Source organism: Meleagris gallopavo, chromosome 1 (genome assembly GCF_000146605.3).
Source record: "Meleagris gallopavo isolate NT-WF06-2002-E0010 breed Aviagen turkey brand Nicholas breeding stock chromosome 1, Turkey_5.1, whole genome shotgun sequence".
Classification (NCBI taxonomy): Eukaryota; Metazoa; Chordata; class Aves; order Galliformes; family Phasianidae; genus Meleagris; species Meleagris gallopavo.
This window is the reverse complement of record NC_015011.2, coordinates 122,491,258-122,505,695: the sequence shown is the minus strand read 5'-3', so window position 1 is coordinate 122,505,695 and position 14,438 is coordinate 122,491,258. Positions and strand designations below refer to the sequence as shown.

The 14,438-nt window shown below is 40.0% G+C and overlaps 1 protein-coding gene across 2 annotated transcripts in view; it reads left to right on the top strand.

Annotated features, from left to right (window-relative positions):
- The window catches only part of SHROOM2 (shroom family member 2), a 67,930-nt gene that overhangs the window by 17,439 nt on the left and 36,053 nt on the right, over positions 1-14,438 (top strand). The window contains exons 2-4 of one of the 2 annotated variants that reach the window (XM_031557495.1): positions 2,215-2,346; positions 7,334-9,983; positions 11,887-11,990. In XM_031557495.1, the coding sequence (XP_031413355.1) occupies positions 7,416-9,983; positions 11,887-11,990 (2,672 nt within the window). In that variant the 5' untranslated portion in view covers positions 2,215-2,346; positions 7,334-7,415. The other variant, XM_019622345.2, reaches the window with a different exon arrangement.

The following is a 14,438-nucleotide window of genomic DNA, read 5'->3' as shown; positions in this document are numbered from 1 at the left end:
AAAAAAAAAGACCCTCAAAAGTATACATGTCCACTGATACCAAAATGAAGCAGAACTTAATAGTTCTTGTCCACTTGACTTGCCTCTCATATCACAACTCAGTCCAGTCTGTTCCTCCCCTTGCTTGGCTGCTCAGGAAGATGAAAGTGGTGGTGGATATTGTAGCACAGGAAATGCCGTCTGAAAATGATGTTAATGAGGCGAGAAATTATCTTATGAAGATTTTGAGAAGTTCCATGAGGTACAGTACTGGCTTTACAAGTGCATCCCTTTTGTTCCTTCCCACCAACTGAATTCCCCCTACCATATGCCAAATCCATAGCAAACCATTGCAGAAGTCCTCCTTCCCTAACTGTGGTCTCCTCATGATCCAAATGTTGCTTGTGTTGTGCTAGTTTTCTAGTCTTGTGTTTCCTTTGTTCATAGTGCTCAAGTAATTGTCTCATAACAAGCTTTTTTGCTGAATTGATGCCTGAAAGTTATATTGAACTTGCCTAAATGTGCATTTACAGTATGCCTAGCTGATATCAATAACATTAGAGTAAATGGTGGAAAGGAAACCCTTCAATGCTCTGTGCAGCTGAATGATGGAATACGTCTTCCCCATACCTGAATATAAACTTGGGGTGCTTGGAATACGTAAGCACTGTCTGGAGCTGAGCACCACGTGGCTGAAGAATCTTCACTTGTTTTCACAGAGAATATTTTGTCTTCTCCGTTCACTCTCTTAGTTTCATATCCTACCAAGGAGGAACATACTGATGGTCTGCTCAACTGTTTTTTGTCGTGTGTGGAAGAGTAGGCTTTTGTTTACACAAACAATTACTTCTTTTTTTAGTGACAGTAATGATGCCACACTTCTTAGTGAAATTACAGCTTCCCTGTAGAATTATTATTCTCCTTTTATAACCATGCATGCAGAGTTTGGAAAGGCAATTCATCACTGAATTCATCAAATGTTCCTGAATGCACTCCAAAAAGCCATGTGGTCAAATTGGATCTGTTTTGAAGATACTGGGCTTATAATGAGCTTTGGTTTTGTTTTCTAGTCTGATAACCCACATTTGAAAAAGAGAGCTGAATAAAAAATGTAGAACTGCCTTTAGAGCGTAAATTGAGAGTTGGGAGCACTTTCTATGCTTTGTGAATGATTTTGTAACTTAGATAAATTACTGTTTGAAAAACCACAATTACATAATTGAAATACATAAGTACATTGAAAAAAAACCTTAAGAGTTGAGGTCATGTAAGCTTTTGGTTCAGACTGTGACTTCGAAGGATGGGATTTGTCATCTTAAATCTGATCCAAATTTTAGCTTTCAGTTTTCCCAGGAAGATCCAAAGGAAAAGACAGAATTAATTTTCTTCAGGAGATTTCTGTTTTATACCCACGGCTATTGAGAGAGTCTAGACAAATGGCCTGTGCTGGGTATGCATTTGCTGAGACAGAAATAGGTGAATCCCATCCAGAAGGCTTATGTAATACTGGGGAAGGAGAATGCTTCTTTCAGGAGTGTTGAGAGGCATTACAACGTCCTTGGAGAAATGAAATGAAAGCTCACAGTATTAGTTCCTGACCAGAGGAAAGGAGCAGAGGGGCTTAGAATAGCTTTGCAGAAAGGTTTGGAATACATGCCCTAAGAGCTTACTGTTGGGATTATTAGTTATATCTCTCTTACTAACTTGTATGAAGCAATGTCATTAATCCTTCTTCCCATCTTCCATAAGCACATGGCTATAGAATAACCTTACTGAAGCCCTACTATGCTGTTGTCGTGTTCTGAAAGAGTAATTGAAGCTCTTTATTAGCTTGAGGTGTTAAAGGTCTCTACATGTTTCAGGTACTCCAAAATTTATGTTTGTCTGTCTTGGCCACTCAAAAAAAAAGAAAAAAAAAAAAGACCTCTCCTCCAACATAAAAACTGCAGTAAAACCCACAGTAGCACAAACCTTGGAAGAATACTGGTATTTCACCAAGCATTTTAAAGGAATGTTGGTTAGCTTTTCAAAACTGGCATGCATGTAGAACATGACCTAGTTCATTGTCACTTGAAGTTATTGTATTTCTTTGCTGTCTGTGTGACTGCTGCCCTGATAGTTTTGTTGGATGTTTTTTTTGTTTTGTTTTGTTTTGTTTTTTACTATTTTATTGCTTCATGTCACCTTGCTGAACTGTTTGCATTAGACTCATACACTCTTCCTCTCTCTTTTCAGAAGAAATGACCTAGCCTGCAGGCCCCACTCCTGGCACGCAACCAAGTTTACAGAAAGTCAGCCTGAGGCAGCCACGTCACACCTTCCTTCATCCAATGCCTGCACTTCCTGGCATTCACGGTATCATGCAAGGTGAGACTGTGCTGAAGTTACATGCATTAAACTCCGATGGAAAGGCACGATTAGCGTGGGTCATGTTGAGCGCTTTTTAAACCCCGAATGCAGTATTGCATTTTACTTTGTTATTTCCTGTCCTCTCAATGCTTGAAGAAGGAGCCCTGGAAGCTTTACGCATGGATATTTTCAGAAACAATATGTGATAAGTGCATGTGACTGAAAGGTAAGAAACTAGTTTTAAAGGCAGTCAAAAAAGTTGTGTTTGTAGCTCTCCATTCCGTTTCCATGGGCAGTGCAAAGTCCTAAACCTTTCTAAATAAAAAGAAACCATCAAAATTAATGTACTTGAAATGAAATAGCAAAGGAAAGACAAATAGAAAAATACTGTTATTGAATGCTAGAAAGCCTTTTCCTAAAGGGAGAATACAGAGTATTTTCCTGTTAGACTTTAAAGTGTTACTGGTTTTATTAGTTAAATTATCTTTCTGTAATCCGATCCTTCCTATGGCTGTTCTTGCTTGTGGAGGGAGATAAATGCTGAAAGTTGTTGCGGCTGTTGTTTAAAGCACCTTAGTATTTGTCAGGTCTCATTCAACACTATGGAAGAAATGCTGGCACTTGGGCAGTTCTAGCTGTGAGATTTTACATAATGCCTGCTTGCACATGGTTGCAGGTTCTTGTGTGATTTCTGCTTGTCAGTAACATTCTTCAGTATTTTCATAGGGATTTTTTTTCGTTTGTTTTGTTGCTTTTTTTCTTCAGTCTTTCACAATTGAGCATAGTTATGCTGGGCATTAAAGAAAATCAGTCTTACAGTCTCCGTTTGGAAAGCAGACTTGTGTTTCTCTATTTATTAATTGTATATTCTCTTTAAAACAGAATGGAAGAAAATAATAATTTAAGATTTTATTTTATGCCATTATTAATTTTTTTTACATTGTTTGAATTCTTTTGAAGTTCCCTGATGTTTTAAAAATAACTTGCTATCTGCCATTACATAAAATGTGAAAGTTAACATTTAGAAAGAAATAGTTTTCAAAATGCATTTCATAACACTTCATTAGCAGAATTTTTAGCACATTAGATATTTCCCTAATCCTTGATTATAATTGCTTCTGTTTTACATTTATTTCTAGAGTTTGTATTTGAGGTTCCTGTAAGTAGGCTGAATTAGAGTTACAGAAATGTAGATAGTAAGTACAAGAAACAAAATTTAGAAATTCCCAAAATCCTCAGAGATCTGAGTTGCAATGCTAACTTAAGAATATTTCTACTTTCAGCCTACTGAATCTTTTGATTGAGATGTAAATTGATACACGCTTCCTGTGTTTCTTTATGGTTGTCCTTGTACCTTGTGAAAGTAACATACTATGAGACACACCTCTGAAAGTGTGATTTGATAGGAGCTGGCAATATTTAAAGTACCTACTTGTTTTTAATTTGGTTTGCGTGCAGTTTTCAGCGTGTTTTAGCCTAAAGGAAAAGGGGAGGGGACTGCTGCAATTCCTTCCTCCTACATATGAAAAATATCAGCAACTCCTGATAGACATGACTTTTAATAAAAAGGGCAAATTCTGCTCTCTCAGATGCTAGTAGAAGAGCTAGAGGATTTCCAGGGTATTGCTGTTCCTGAACCCATCAATCATCTGTGCTGCCCACTTGAAAGCCTGCCTGTTGAAAGATGATTTACTTTGGAGATTTGTCACACCTGGTGTCGAAGACCATTTCTACGACTGAGCTGAATTCACATGGTGGCTCCTGGAATTATAGCCATCCCGGAGTGCCAGCCAAAGGATTTGGATATTTTGAGAATCCCAGTTGCAAAGTGAGTTCCATCGGACTTGCTAAGTCTAAAAAAAAAAAAGGCACCAAGGTGAATGTGTTTCACAGTATTCAGTAGATTAAAGGAGCAGTATGTCGGGAACTAATACACATAGCCTGAGGAGGGGCTATTTCTAGCCAGAGGATCCAGATCCATCCTGGTGCTACTTCTGGAGACTCTTATGCTTCTTTGAGCTAAGCATTTGAGACTGATCTTCACAGCCTAAAATCTGTTCTGAATGTAATACCCTGGTTCTCTCTGCGAGTGTGAGAACTAAATGATCTGTAAATCATGATGAGCTCAACCAAGAGGAGAGGTGCCTGTTCTTTTCCAAGCAGGATATATCTGGATTTGATCAGGGGCAGCTGATCCAAACAACCCTATGGAAATTGTCATTGCTACCTAGGTAGATGCCAGATTAAGGCACGGGTTTGGTTGGTTGGTTTTGGTTTGTTTCTTTTTTGGCCCGCTGACTGAACTTGGCCCATTGATAAGGTGCATGAAGCTAAAGAAGGAAAGAGCAGAAGAGACTTGTGTAAATAGGAGAGGGCGTAGTTCTGGAGCCCTCATGTCCACATCCACCATTCTGTGTGTATTTTCTACCACGTGACTTTTGTGCAAACACTGTAAATGGTCTCGGGAGAGCTGGGCTGAGTGTGGGAGCTTCAAGCACTTCAATGGCAGGGCTAGTGACTCAGATCTCATAAGGCTTCAGTGCCTTAATTTCCCACTAAGAAATGCATTCACAAAGTGGATGCAGACTTTTTTCCTAGCCCGCCCTAGACTACGACTGACAGCATTTTTCTGTCCCAAGTTGGTAAGAGTTTAAACCCCACATTTTCTTCCCTTAGGACATGCTATAAAAGAGGAACATATAACTATTTTTATTTCATTCTGCCCAGAAGTGTAGCTGAAACTAGTTATCTCCTTACTTTGGTATGGCCTTAAAAATGTGAGTGTAAGGCTAGTGAGCTTTGAGAATGCTGCTTAAACTGAGATTTTGAGGAAAATTAGGGTCATGTACAGCTGATCTGTAAGTCCATGTGGCCTGAATGTTGCCTGATTCGCTGAAATGATATCATTTCTGGGAGGACCAGAAGCAGAAACTCATCCTCAGGTCTGAGATGGGCTTGTTGGCTAAAGAGGAAAAAAAAAATTTATAGATTATTCCTGGCATTTATTTTCCAATCTTCAATAGATACTTTTGGGAATCCACTGGAAAAAATAAAAAATTGAGAGGAGGATAGTCTGAAATGCCACTAGAAATGGCTTTTGGACTGCCTTCTATGCCAGAGTGTGTGGGAGGATTAGCCCTCAACTAAGGACCACGGGAGGCTTTGCAGTAACGCATCATTAGAAACTTTGCTGATCTTTCTGTGAAGTTTTTATTGCATTTATTAGGTTTCCCTTAAGTATTTTCTAGCAGACCTCTGAGCTCTTACACTGATTGCCTCTGCTTCACATTTGATATCAGCAGATCTGTAAACTGGAAATAGAGGCAGAAGTGTCATCTTTATTTCCATCAATGCCATGTATAGTCTTAGTGCTGAAAAGGGGGAAGAAAACTGCAATTCAAAACCACAGCAATTCATACCTATATCTAGATTAAATTCTTCATTAACAACAGAGATCTTAATGACTGATATACTTTTTGCATGAGCTACAGCATCTGCTTAAGAGGTAAATTAAGACCTTTTTAAATATCTAGTGAAATGCTTTGAAATGCTGAAAATGAAAGAATGAAAGAACAAATAAAAACACTGGATGAGGTCACTGCTGGGTCATCTTGTCAAAAACTTACTTTTAGAAAATAAATGTGAAGTATGCCTCCCCTTACTTCCTGTAAGTTGTTTTTGATCATGTTTTAAAAAAATTTAAAAGCTATAATAATATAAAAACCCTGTAATTCCTATATTAAAACTGAATCCCAAAGAACTGTTTAGTTGTCTTTTTGCAGTATTTTTGACAGACAAAGAAAAAAGACCTGTATCACTCTTTGTACTGATTTTATGTGGACTAATCTTATTTCAGTATTAGTGTTCACAAATTTCTTTATAGCACAAGATTGATTAGATGCTTCCTTTAGTGTGCAAGATTTGATAGATGCTTGATATAATTATAGCTGCAGGGAATTGGAACGGTTCTGGGATTTCTACCAATGGGCTTTGCATGCAAAGACAGGAATTTGAGTTGATATATAAGGGTGGGCAGTGAAGTTCAGACAGGAAGATGTGAGACTAATTGGAAAGATGGTCGTCTCAGCATGAGTGTGTTGGATTGACAGGAGATGGGCGCTATGAAAAATAATAATGAAAAGAAGTTGAAAGAAACAAAGCAAAGTTGATTGCGGTGAGGAAGAGAACATAAGCAGCAAGGTTTTGAAATAGTACCTAGACAAATGTGACAGAGAAAGTGCAATGTCAAAGGTGGCACTTCTGTACAAGAAGGAGTGACAGAGAGGTGATGGTAAGGATTTTTGAAGAAAAGTCATAGGTTTAGTTTTGTCCAAGCAGAAAGTAAATTGCTTGAGATTCCTGACAATGGTGTGTAACTGGATAGAATTGAATGACTTTTTTGTGAAAACATCAAACTAAGAATGGTTTGAATGAAAGCATATTGGCAAGGTTCATGTGGAGGCTAAGAACTGAAATGGTGGAATTTGAGGCAAGTGTTTTTAGTATTTAATGGGGGGCTGGATAATCAAGACAAAGGATTAACTTCGTGTTTTTGAGTGAGTTTATTGAAGGTGAACAGGTAAGTGCGCAAGGTTAGTAGTTGGAAGTATCAAGGTGCTTGGAAAATAAACTGCAAAATAAGTTGATGTTTGTCCTGAGAAAAAGAGAGCTAATGGAGATGAAACTGAATTTGTCCAAAAGTCAGCAAAATCATCAGTTTGCGTAGGGGAAAGGAGACCTTTGAAGGAAATAAATATTACTTAGTGGTATAGGTAGAAAGTTAGTTTTTAAGGTTTCAAGTTCTGGATTGGTGGCAGAATGCAAAATTAAAGCTGTGACTTTGTGTGTGTACTCGCAGTTTTGTTAGACTGTCCAAAGTAACTGCTGTACAGATGGATTTCACCAGTATTAATAAAATTAGTGATCAAATATTTGTAATTGCATCATGGAATTTTTTGACTGTTGTATTTATACTGGGGCTTTTTTTGTTTGTTTCCTACCACAGCTGTTCTTCTCATGACCTGTCAAACTCATGGGATCAGTCAAGTCTCCATCGTGCATCTGACCAGTTCAGCTCTTTGGGCAGTATGGACAGCTGGGACCAAACTCCACAATTAGCCCAATACGGAAGACTTTCTTCTGCAAGGTCTAATAGCAGCATTGACCATCTAGGGAGCCAGAATAAGCGGGATTCAGCCTACGGGTCTTTTTCCACAAGTTCTAGTACCCCTGACCACACTCTGTCCAATTCAGATACTTCTTCAACAGAGAATATGCTGTATAAAGTAGGCCACTGGGAGACATCTAAACATGGAAATAAGTCTGGACAGTTTTTGAACGATTACAGTGGGATAGAGGACAAACCTGGATATTTGCCAGCTCCCACCCAGTACGAGAATAACAGAAGTCCCAGAATAGAGGAACACCCTGATGTCAAGCTTGCTGGCTCTGGAAGATCCAGCTTTGGGCCCGTCTGGTATGTTCCAGATAAAAGGAAGTCTTCCTCTCCTCCCCCACCACCTCCGCCTCTCCGTAGTGACAGCTTTGCTGCTACCAAAGGCCATGAGAAAGCCCAGGGCCCTGCATACTCAGAGAGTGCCAGCACACAGCACTTTACAGCCCTGAACCGATCTCAGACCAGGAATGACTGGAACTCAGAAACTGTGGAACAGCAACGGCGGCCTTCCAGAGGATGTGACAGGAAGGTCAGTGGCTCAAACTATAAATCAGATCTCAGTTCGGAGCATGCTTTTTCTGCAGTTGGTGAAAGGTACAATAGTAATGCAGGAACTGTGAGCAAGCTGCAGTCATCCTTGTCCAGCACTGATGTTCGTTTTGCACAGCCTGCTTACAACTACCACCACCAGCACCAGTACAGTGATGAAAGCACTTTTTTTTATAACACAAGAATGTTAGCTGCGCCTAAAGATCAGCAACCTTTTCTTTCCTATGGTGGTATTCAAGAGTTGCCTACTGATCATTTTCATGGATACAGTCTAAACCACACCAGGCTGCTCAATGCTTGCTCTTCTTCAAACAGTGCTCCTGAACAGAAGGCAGACAACACTGGACAGAGTCGCTATTATTGTGTGACAGCAAAACAGCCTGCTCAGGGAAGTTCAAAGCCACTGCAGCTCAAGGATGACAACTGGAAACCTGCAGCAGGGGCTGATGTTTCTCTTGGACCTTATGAAAATCCTGCAGTTGTCACAATGGTCCAGAAACCAAAATGCTATCTACCTCAACAGTCTGTTGAATCTTCTATGGAGGGTTGTGAGAACAGTAGTCATTACACAGTGGACAGAGAGGGGGATGTTAGGTTTGCTGTAGTAGAAGAGATTATAAAAATGAATCATGCTGAAAAGTCTGGGCAAAAGAAAAGCTTTGAGAGCAGCTTTGAGGAAAGTGAGACGAGGCACTGTCAACAGGACTACGGAAAGGGCTGTGCCCTTACTGCTGAAAACAGGCCTGCTCAGAAAGACTTCAGGTGGGGAAAAGATGAGAGTAGCAAGATCTCTCCTCAGAGGACTCCAATGTTGCATTCTTTGGCTCAGGAAGGCAAAAAACACTCTGATGGCAGCCCAGAAGCTGTAACAGATCGTCAGCCCCCATTTGACAATCACTTGTCTAAACAAGCACGAAGGAGCGACCGTTTTGCAACAACCCTGAGAAATGAGATCCAAATGAGAAGGGCAAAGCTACAGAAAAGTAGAAGCACAGCTACTTTAATAGGGTCATCTGAAACGGAGGAGTGCAGCGAGAACGGAAAGCCAGATGCAGCAGAAAATGTGAACGCCTCCCCAGATACGAACTTTACTAGCACCTACAAAGATCACCTGAAGGAAGCACAGGCCAGAGTTCTGCGGGCAACTTCCTTCAAACGGCGGGACTTGGAGCCCAGCCCTGCTGAATATCCCCCCAGGTCACCAGAACGGAAAGCTGGTAGTTACAACTCTTCATTATTGGCTTTGGTTTCTGAAGATGTGTCTGGATTCCTTGAGGCTACACAAGCTAAACCAAATCCTACAGGGAGTGGCGCTCATCACGTTTCTCGCATTGGAGCCAGGAAGAGGTTCACAACAGAACAAAAACTGAAGTCTTACTCTGAACCGGAGAAGATGAATGAAGTGGGGATGTCAGAGGATGAGTGTCGTGCCCACTGCCATCCAGAAACGTCTGAAGAAGGCTTAGGCTCATTTGCAGACAGGTGGAAATTTTTTGAAGAAACAAGTAAGCCTGCATGTAGAAAGCCCGCACAGAAACCAACTCCCCACAGCCTAACTGAGGGACTGCCTGAGAGGGCGGACAGGAAAGCTTACGGCGGGCAGGAGGGAGACGAGTCCTGGCATGAGAGAAGAGGTCAGGCAGCTTCTGTTGGACTTGAAACTGCGCATGCTCCAAAAGGTAGTGTCCACCACAGCAGCAGCAGTAAGGCGGCCGATAGGACTGTGAAATCTCAACAGCCACAGCGTCTGGGAACCTTTGCAGAGTATCAGGCATCATGGAAAGAGCAGCGGAAGCCCATCGAGGCAAGGAGTTCAGGAAGGTACCATTCAGCAGATAACATCCTTGATGTCAGCCACGAACAGCATGAGAAACCTCAGTATACCCATGAGAGATCTAGATCATCCCCTTCAACTGATTTCTACAAACAGGTACAAGCAGCTTTTGTATTATCTTTTCACTGCCTATGGGAGGCACAGGGAGGTGAGGGGAGAGGGAGAGCAAGATAATTTTTGTGAAAATTTTCAATATAGGATTGCATGTAATGTGGTGTTAGCCTTTCCTTTGTAATAGAATAAATGTTACATGTAGCTCTAGTGAGTTCAAAATTTGTGTTGCACAGGCAATGAGTGTAGCAAAGAACAATTGGATAAAATAATTTCTTGTGTATACTGGAAGAAAAAAACTGGCTGATTTGACAATGTCCTCTATTTTACAGTAGAGATATATGAGGATCAAAGCAATCTTGCACTTGGAGCACTTCATTTTTGTGGCTACTTCCTCCCTTTCCCATTTTCATTCTTAAAGCTGCTCTCTGGAACTACGAGCTAAAATATTCCAAGGAGAAATAATATCTATATTTTTCCACTTTTATTGATGGTCTGATCATTTTCTATGCATTTTCTCTATTCTTCTAGACTTGCTTTGTGGATAAGCTACATAGAACAGAACTTCAGCCTGCTACAGTTTAGAGATCTAAAAAAAATGTATCTGCTAATGTTAAAGCTACACTGCAGGAAAAAAAAAAAAAAGGAAACTGCTCTGTGTTTTATTTTTTGTCAGCTTGCTTGATTTAAGAACTATAAATGTATTCCACAGAGAGATGCCAAATATCTGTTCAACTCGCAAGTAAATATTAAGTTAATTTTTAACAGAGCAGGGCCAGGGAATGGCTGGCAGGTGGCAAAGGAAGTAAACAGAGAAACCTAGTCTCTTCAGTTCTGTGCTTAAAATATGTTGTTGAAAGCTGCTACAAGATTGTCTGATACGTCTTGAGTTGAAGTGTGTACAACCTGGCTTGAACTTTACCTTTTGCAAGAAAAAAGGGAGGCATACTATGCTTTCCTTTTTTTCTCTTGTTGAAAACATTGCATGCATATATACATACACACAGCACATGTGCATGCAGAATGAGAATAGCTTAGAAAATATGTTGGTTTCTAAAGTTGTGGAGTCCTTTTATGCATTTTTTTCTTTAGGTTTTGCAAGAGTTACTTTTGAACTTTGCAGGCAGAATTAACTATGCAGATAATTTACAAGAGTAGAGATTCCAGCCCTGGAAATATTCACCTGGAAGTTATTTTGAAAATTAAATTAACTAAATTATTTAATAATTGCCTACCCAGCAGAAAATCGTCATGTAATCTATTCCATGTATGCATTTCTGGTTTATTAGTCAGTGCCTTTAAGTTCAGTATAGGCCTCCTGGGGCAAAATGCAGACACCTGTTTAGGCACCTGGAAAGCATGGTGATAAGTACATTGAAGATGCTTACAACAGACTGAAGTAAAGAAAGATGTTGTTTCGCATATACGATTCGGATGATTTCAGGACTAATGTGCAATTAAATTTCCTGTAGGTTCAGTGTTTGTAATGCAAAGCTATACTTTGGGTGTGGTTGTTTGAAGGTAGTGAGATAATACATTTCTGGAACAGCAGTGCTGTATGTTGTACTAAGAAACTGAAGTACGCACTCGGGGATTCAAAAACCTTGTATACGTGCCTGTTCTAAAATGTAAGCAAATCTTCTGTCAGTTCTTTGCTGCATTTTTGTCTTTGCTAATTGGAAGTTGCAAAGGTTTATAAATGTTAAACCCTTCAGTAGTTCAGCAAACTAAGCTAGAAGCTCAAGTACAGGTCTGTAGTGCTGTGCAAGAGGTCACATAGCACACTGCTCCACTTAAAATCAAACAAGCTCGAGGCATGCTATGCTGTTGACTTCATGTATATTCAAACAGAGCAAAGCCACAAATAAGAGGTTCTATAATGACAGATTTTTCAGGAGTCTGTAACATGATGACTTGCTGTCTTACTTGTGCTATAAACCACTTTTAGGAAGTTCCAGTTGAAGTAAGGAGGCAAGCAGAGGATTTAAAGGAAGATGGAGAGCGTATTTTCTCTAAAATTAACAATCTGGATGAAAGGAACAACTGTGTAAGGTAAGCGTTCCTTGATTTCTGGCTTAAAAGCATTTCTTGTGACAGCTCCTCTGATCTGATATTTTTCTGACCCAAATTGGAAGGTTGCATGTTGCTGTGATGTGTTCAGAGCTTTTACAATACCTTTTTACCTTTATTTCCCACATCTTTCCTACGTGCATCATATAATTAATCTTGGAACTGATGTTTTGGGGGACCCTAGAGTGAGCCTGAAGAAATTATCAAGTGTTGAGTACATTACAGTTCACAGTCAGATGATTCTTATTAGTGTGCATGAAACAATTCAGATTTTTATGTTTCATATTTATCAGTAACAGGTTTTTTGGTGGGGGGTGGGGGGAAAAGGAAATGCTTGAGATTTCCCAGAAGCCTTCCAGTATTGTATTTGGCAAAGACGGTGTGCTACTGGAACACAGTAGCACTGCAAATTGGACTTGACTGTTTTGTGCCTTTGCAGAACGCAGTACGTGAACAGAAGCTCTCAGAAGTTGTTTTCCCATTTGACCAGCCCTACTTCTCTGTTAATTCATGTTCTAATTAAACTGTGTAATTTTTTTAGACCTTCCTCAAATGTATGTCTGTCACAATGCACAGCAGAGCTATAATCCTTGAGGTCTCATGTGTGGCAGAGTGCCCTCGTTCTGGCCAGCAGTGTGCTGGAGCTGTTGTAATGCAACCAGTGATTTCAGCAATGCTGATACTGCAGCTGCCCAGGGGATGTGCGACAACGCAAGTGGGATTGTGCACATATTGCAGTCACCAGCTTTTATATCATCTTTTGTAACAAGAAGCATGTGTATTGGAAAAATTACTGCTTTCCTTAATTCTGTAAGCGATACGAATTTCTCAAGGGGAGAGAAAATTCTAAACTGCAGCAAACGCTGGGACTGTAAGACATGGCCATAAAAGCTTGTAAAAAACAGTATTTGTGTATTTTGTAAAGCTTTTGCATGCGTATTGCCCAGCTGAAGTGCCCATCTGCTATTTTTCTAATTCTTTGTAGCCCTTTGTACTTAGCGTAGTGATTTCTTAATGAGGAGCACGTGAGGATGTGAGCGCATGCGTTGTGGAGGGAGATGGGGAAGGAGGAAGGGTGTGGGGGAGAAGCAGCACAATGAGCCTAGAGCAGGCAGCATCTCTGTGCAAGTGAAACAGCTCCATCCAGCATTGCTGAACCAGTCACAAAAGCATGTGCATAATACACCTACGCCAGCATTTTAACAGTGTTTGTGCAGCACAATTCTTGCTTTATAGTCATGGAATCTATGAATATCACATGACTGGGCACCAGCTGCAGTAACTTGTTTTTTGTGAGCGAAAGCCTATTTTGACATGCGATTTCAGATGTAGGCTTTGACTGTTTCAGTGCCTCATGGGGGGTTTTATAAAATGGTCTCTGACACAGTCTGTCCCTCACTACTTGTGCTATGCAGAGGGCTCTGAGCCTTCTGTGTTTAAAACAAACATAAAAATGAAATCTCTCAATTGGACATTTAGTTCCTGTATTGTGACCTGGCACTGAATGATGATGTATGGCTATACTATGGAAGAATATGTGTTTCTGTGCCTATTTTTTTTTTCTTTTTCTTTTCTTCTGTGATAGAATCATAGAATGGCTTAAGTTGGAAGGGACGTTTAAAAATCATCAAGCTCCAGCTCCTTGCCATGAGCAGGGCTGCCAACCACTATAACAGGCCTGGTAGAAAGGAAACAGATTAATTGTGAATGAATGAATTTTATGATTATTTTTGTGTGTGATATTTCTCTTTGGTGATGCTCTAAAAACATTTAGTTCCCTACTTATAAAAGCTAGAAATCTGCCGATAGCTAGCAAATTGACCCAATCTGTGCTACATGCTTGAACATGAATATTAACCAAACTAGAAATCTTCCTAATGGGTGTATTTAATACTTCTCTTGAATATTTTGGTTTGGATTATATTGCTAATGTCCCTCATTTTGTGCTGCTGAGGCCAGTGTACTACAGTTGCCTTTGTATTTCCAGAGACAACGTGACTGTGCTGGACACTGGAGCAGCCCTTCAGTGTTTGTGTTACATACACAGAGACCTAAGATGAGAGACAGATTTGGAATTCATGGATGCATTCTGTGGGTTAGAGACTATCCAGCACTGCAAGATGCCTCTGGCCTTCCTCCCCCGCAGGGCATTGGCAAAAAAAATGGATAATTTGATTTTTAAATGAACTTTGAAAGTATGCCATTGCAGCATTCCTACTTATTTTCCAGAGAAATACAAGTCATTTTCATATATTAAACCTAGAATTAATAAAAGGCTGGAGTATTGTAACATCTAATGGTTAAAGTGAAGATTAAGAAAAAATTAAAAATTGCTTTGTAAGCAATTTTTCTCCTGGATTTTTTGCTGCTGGTTCATTTTGCTACAGCGTTTTTCTAGTTTTCTTTTTTTCTTTTCTTTCTTTCTTTTTT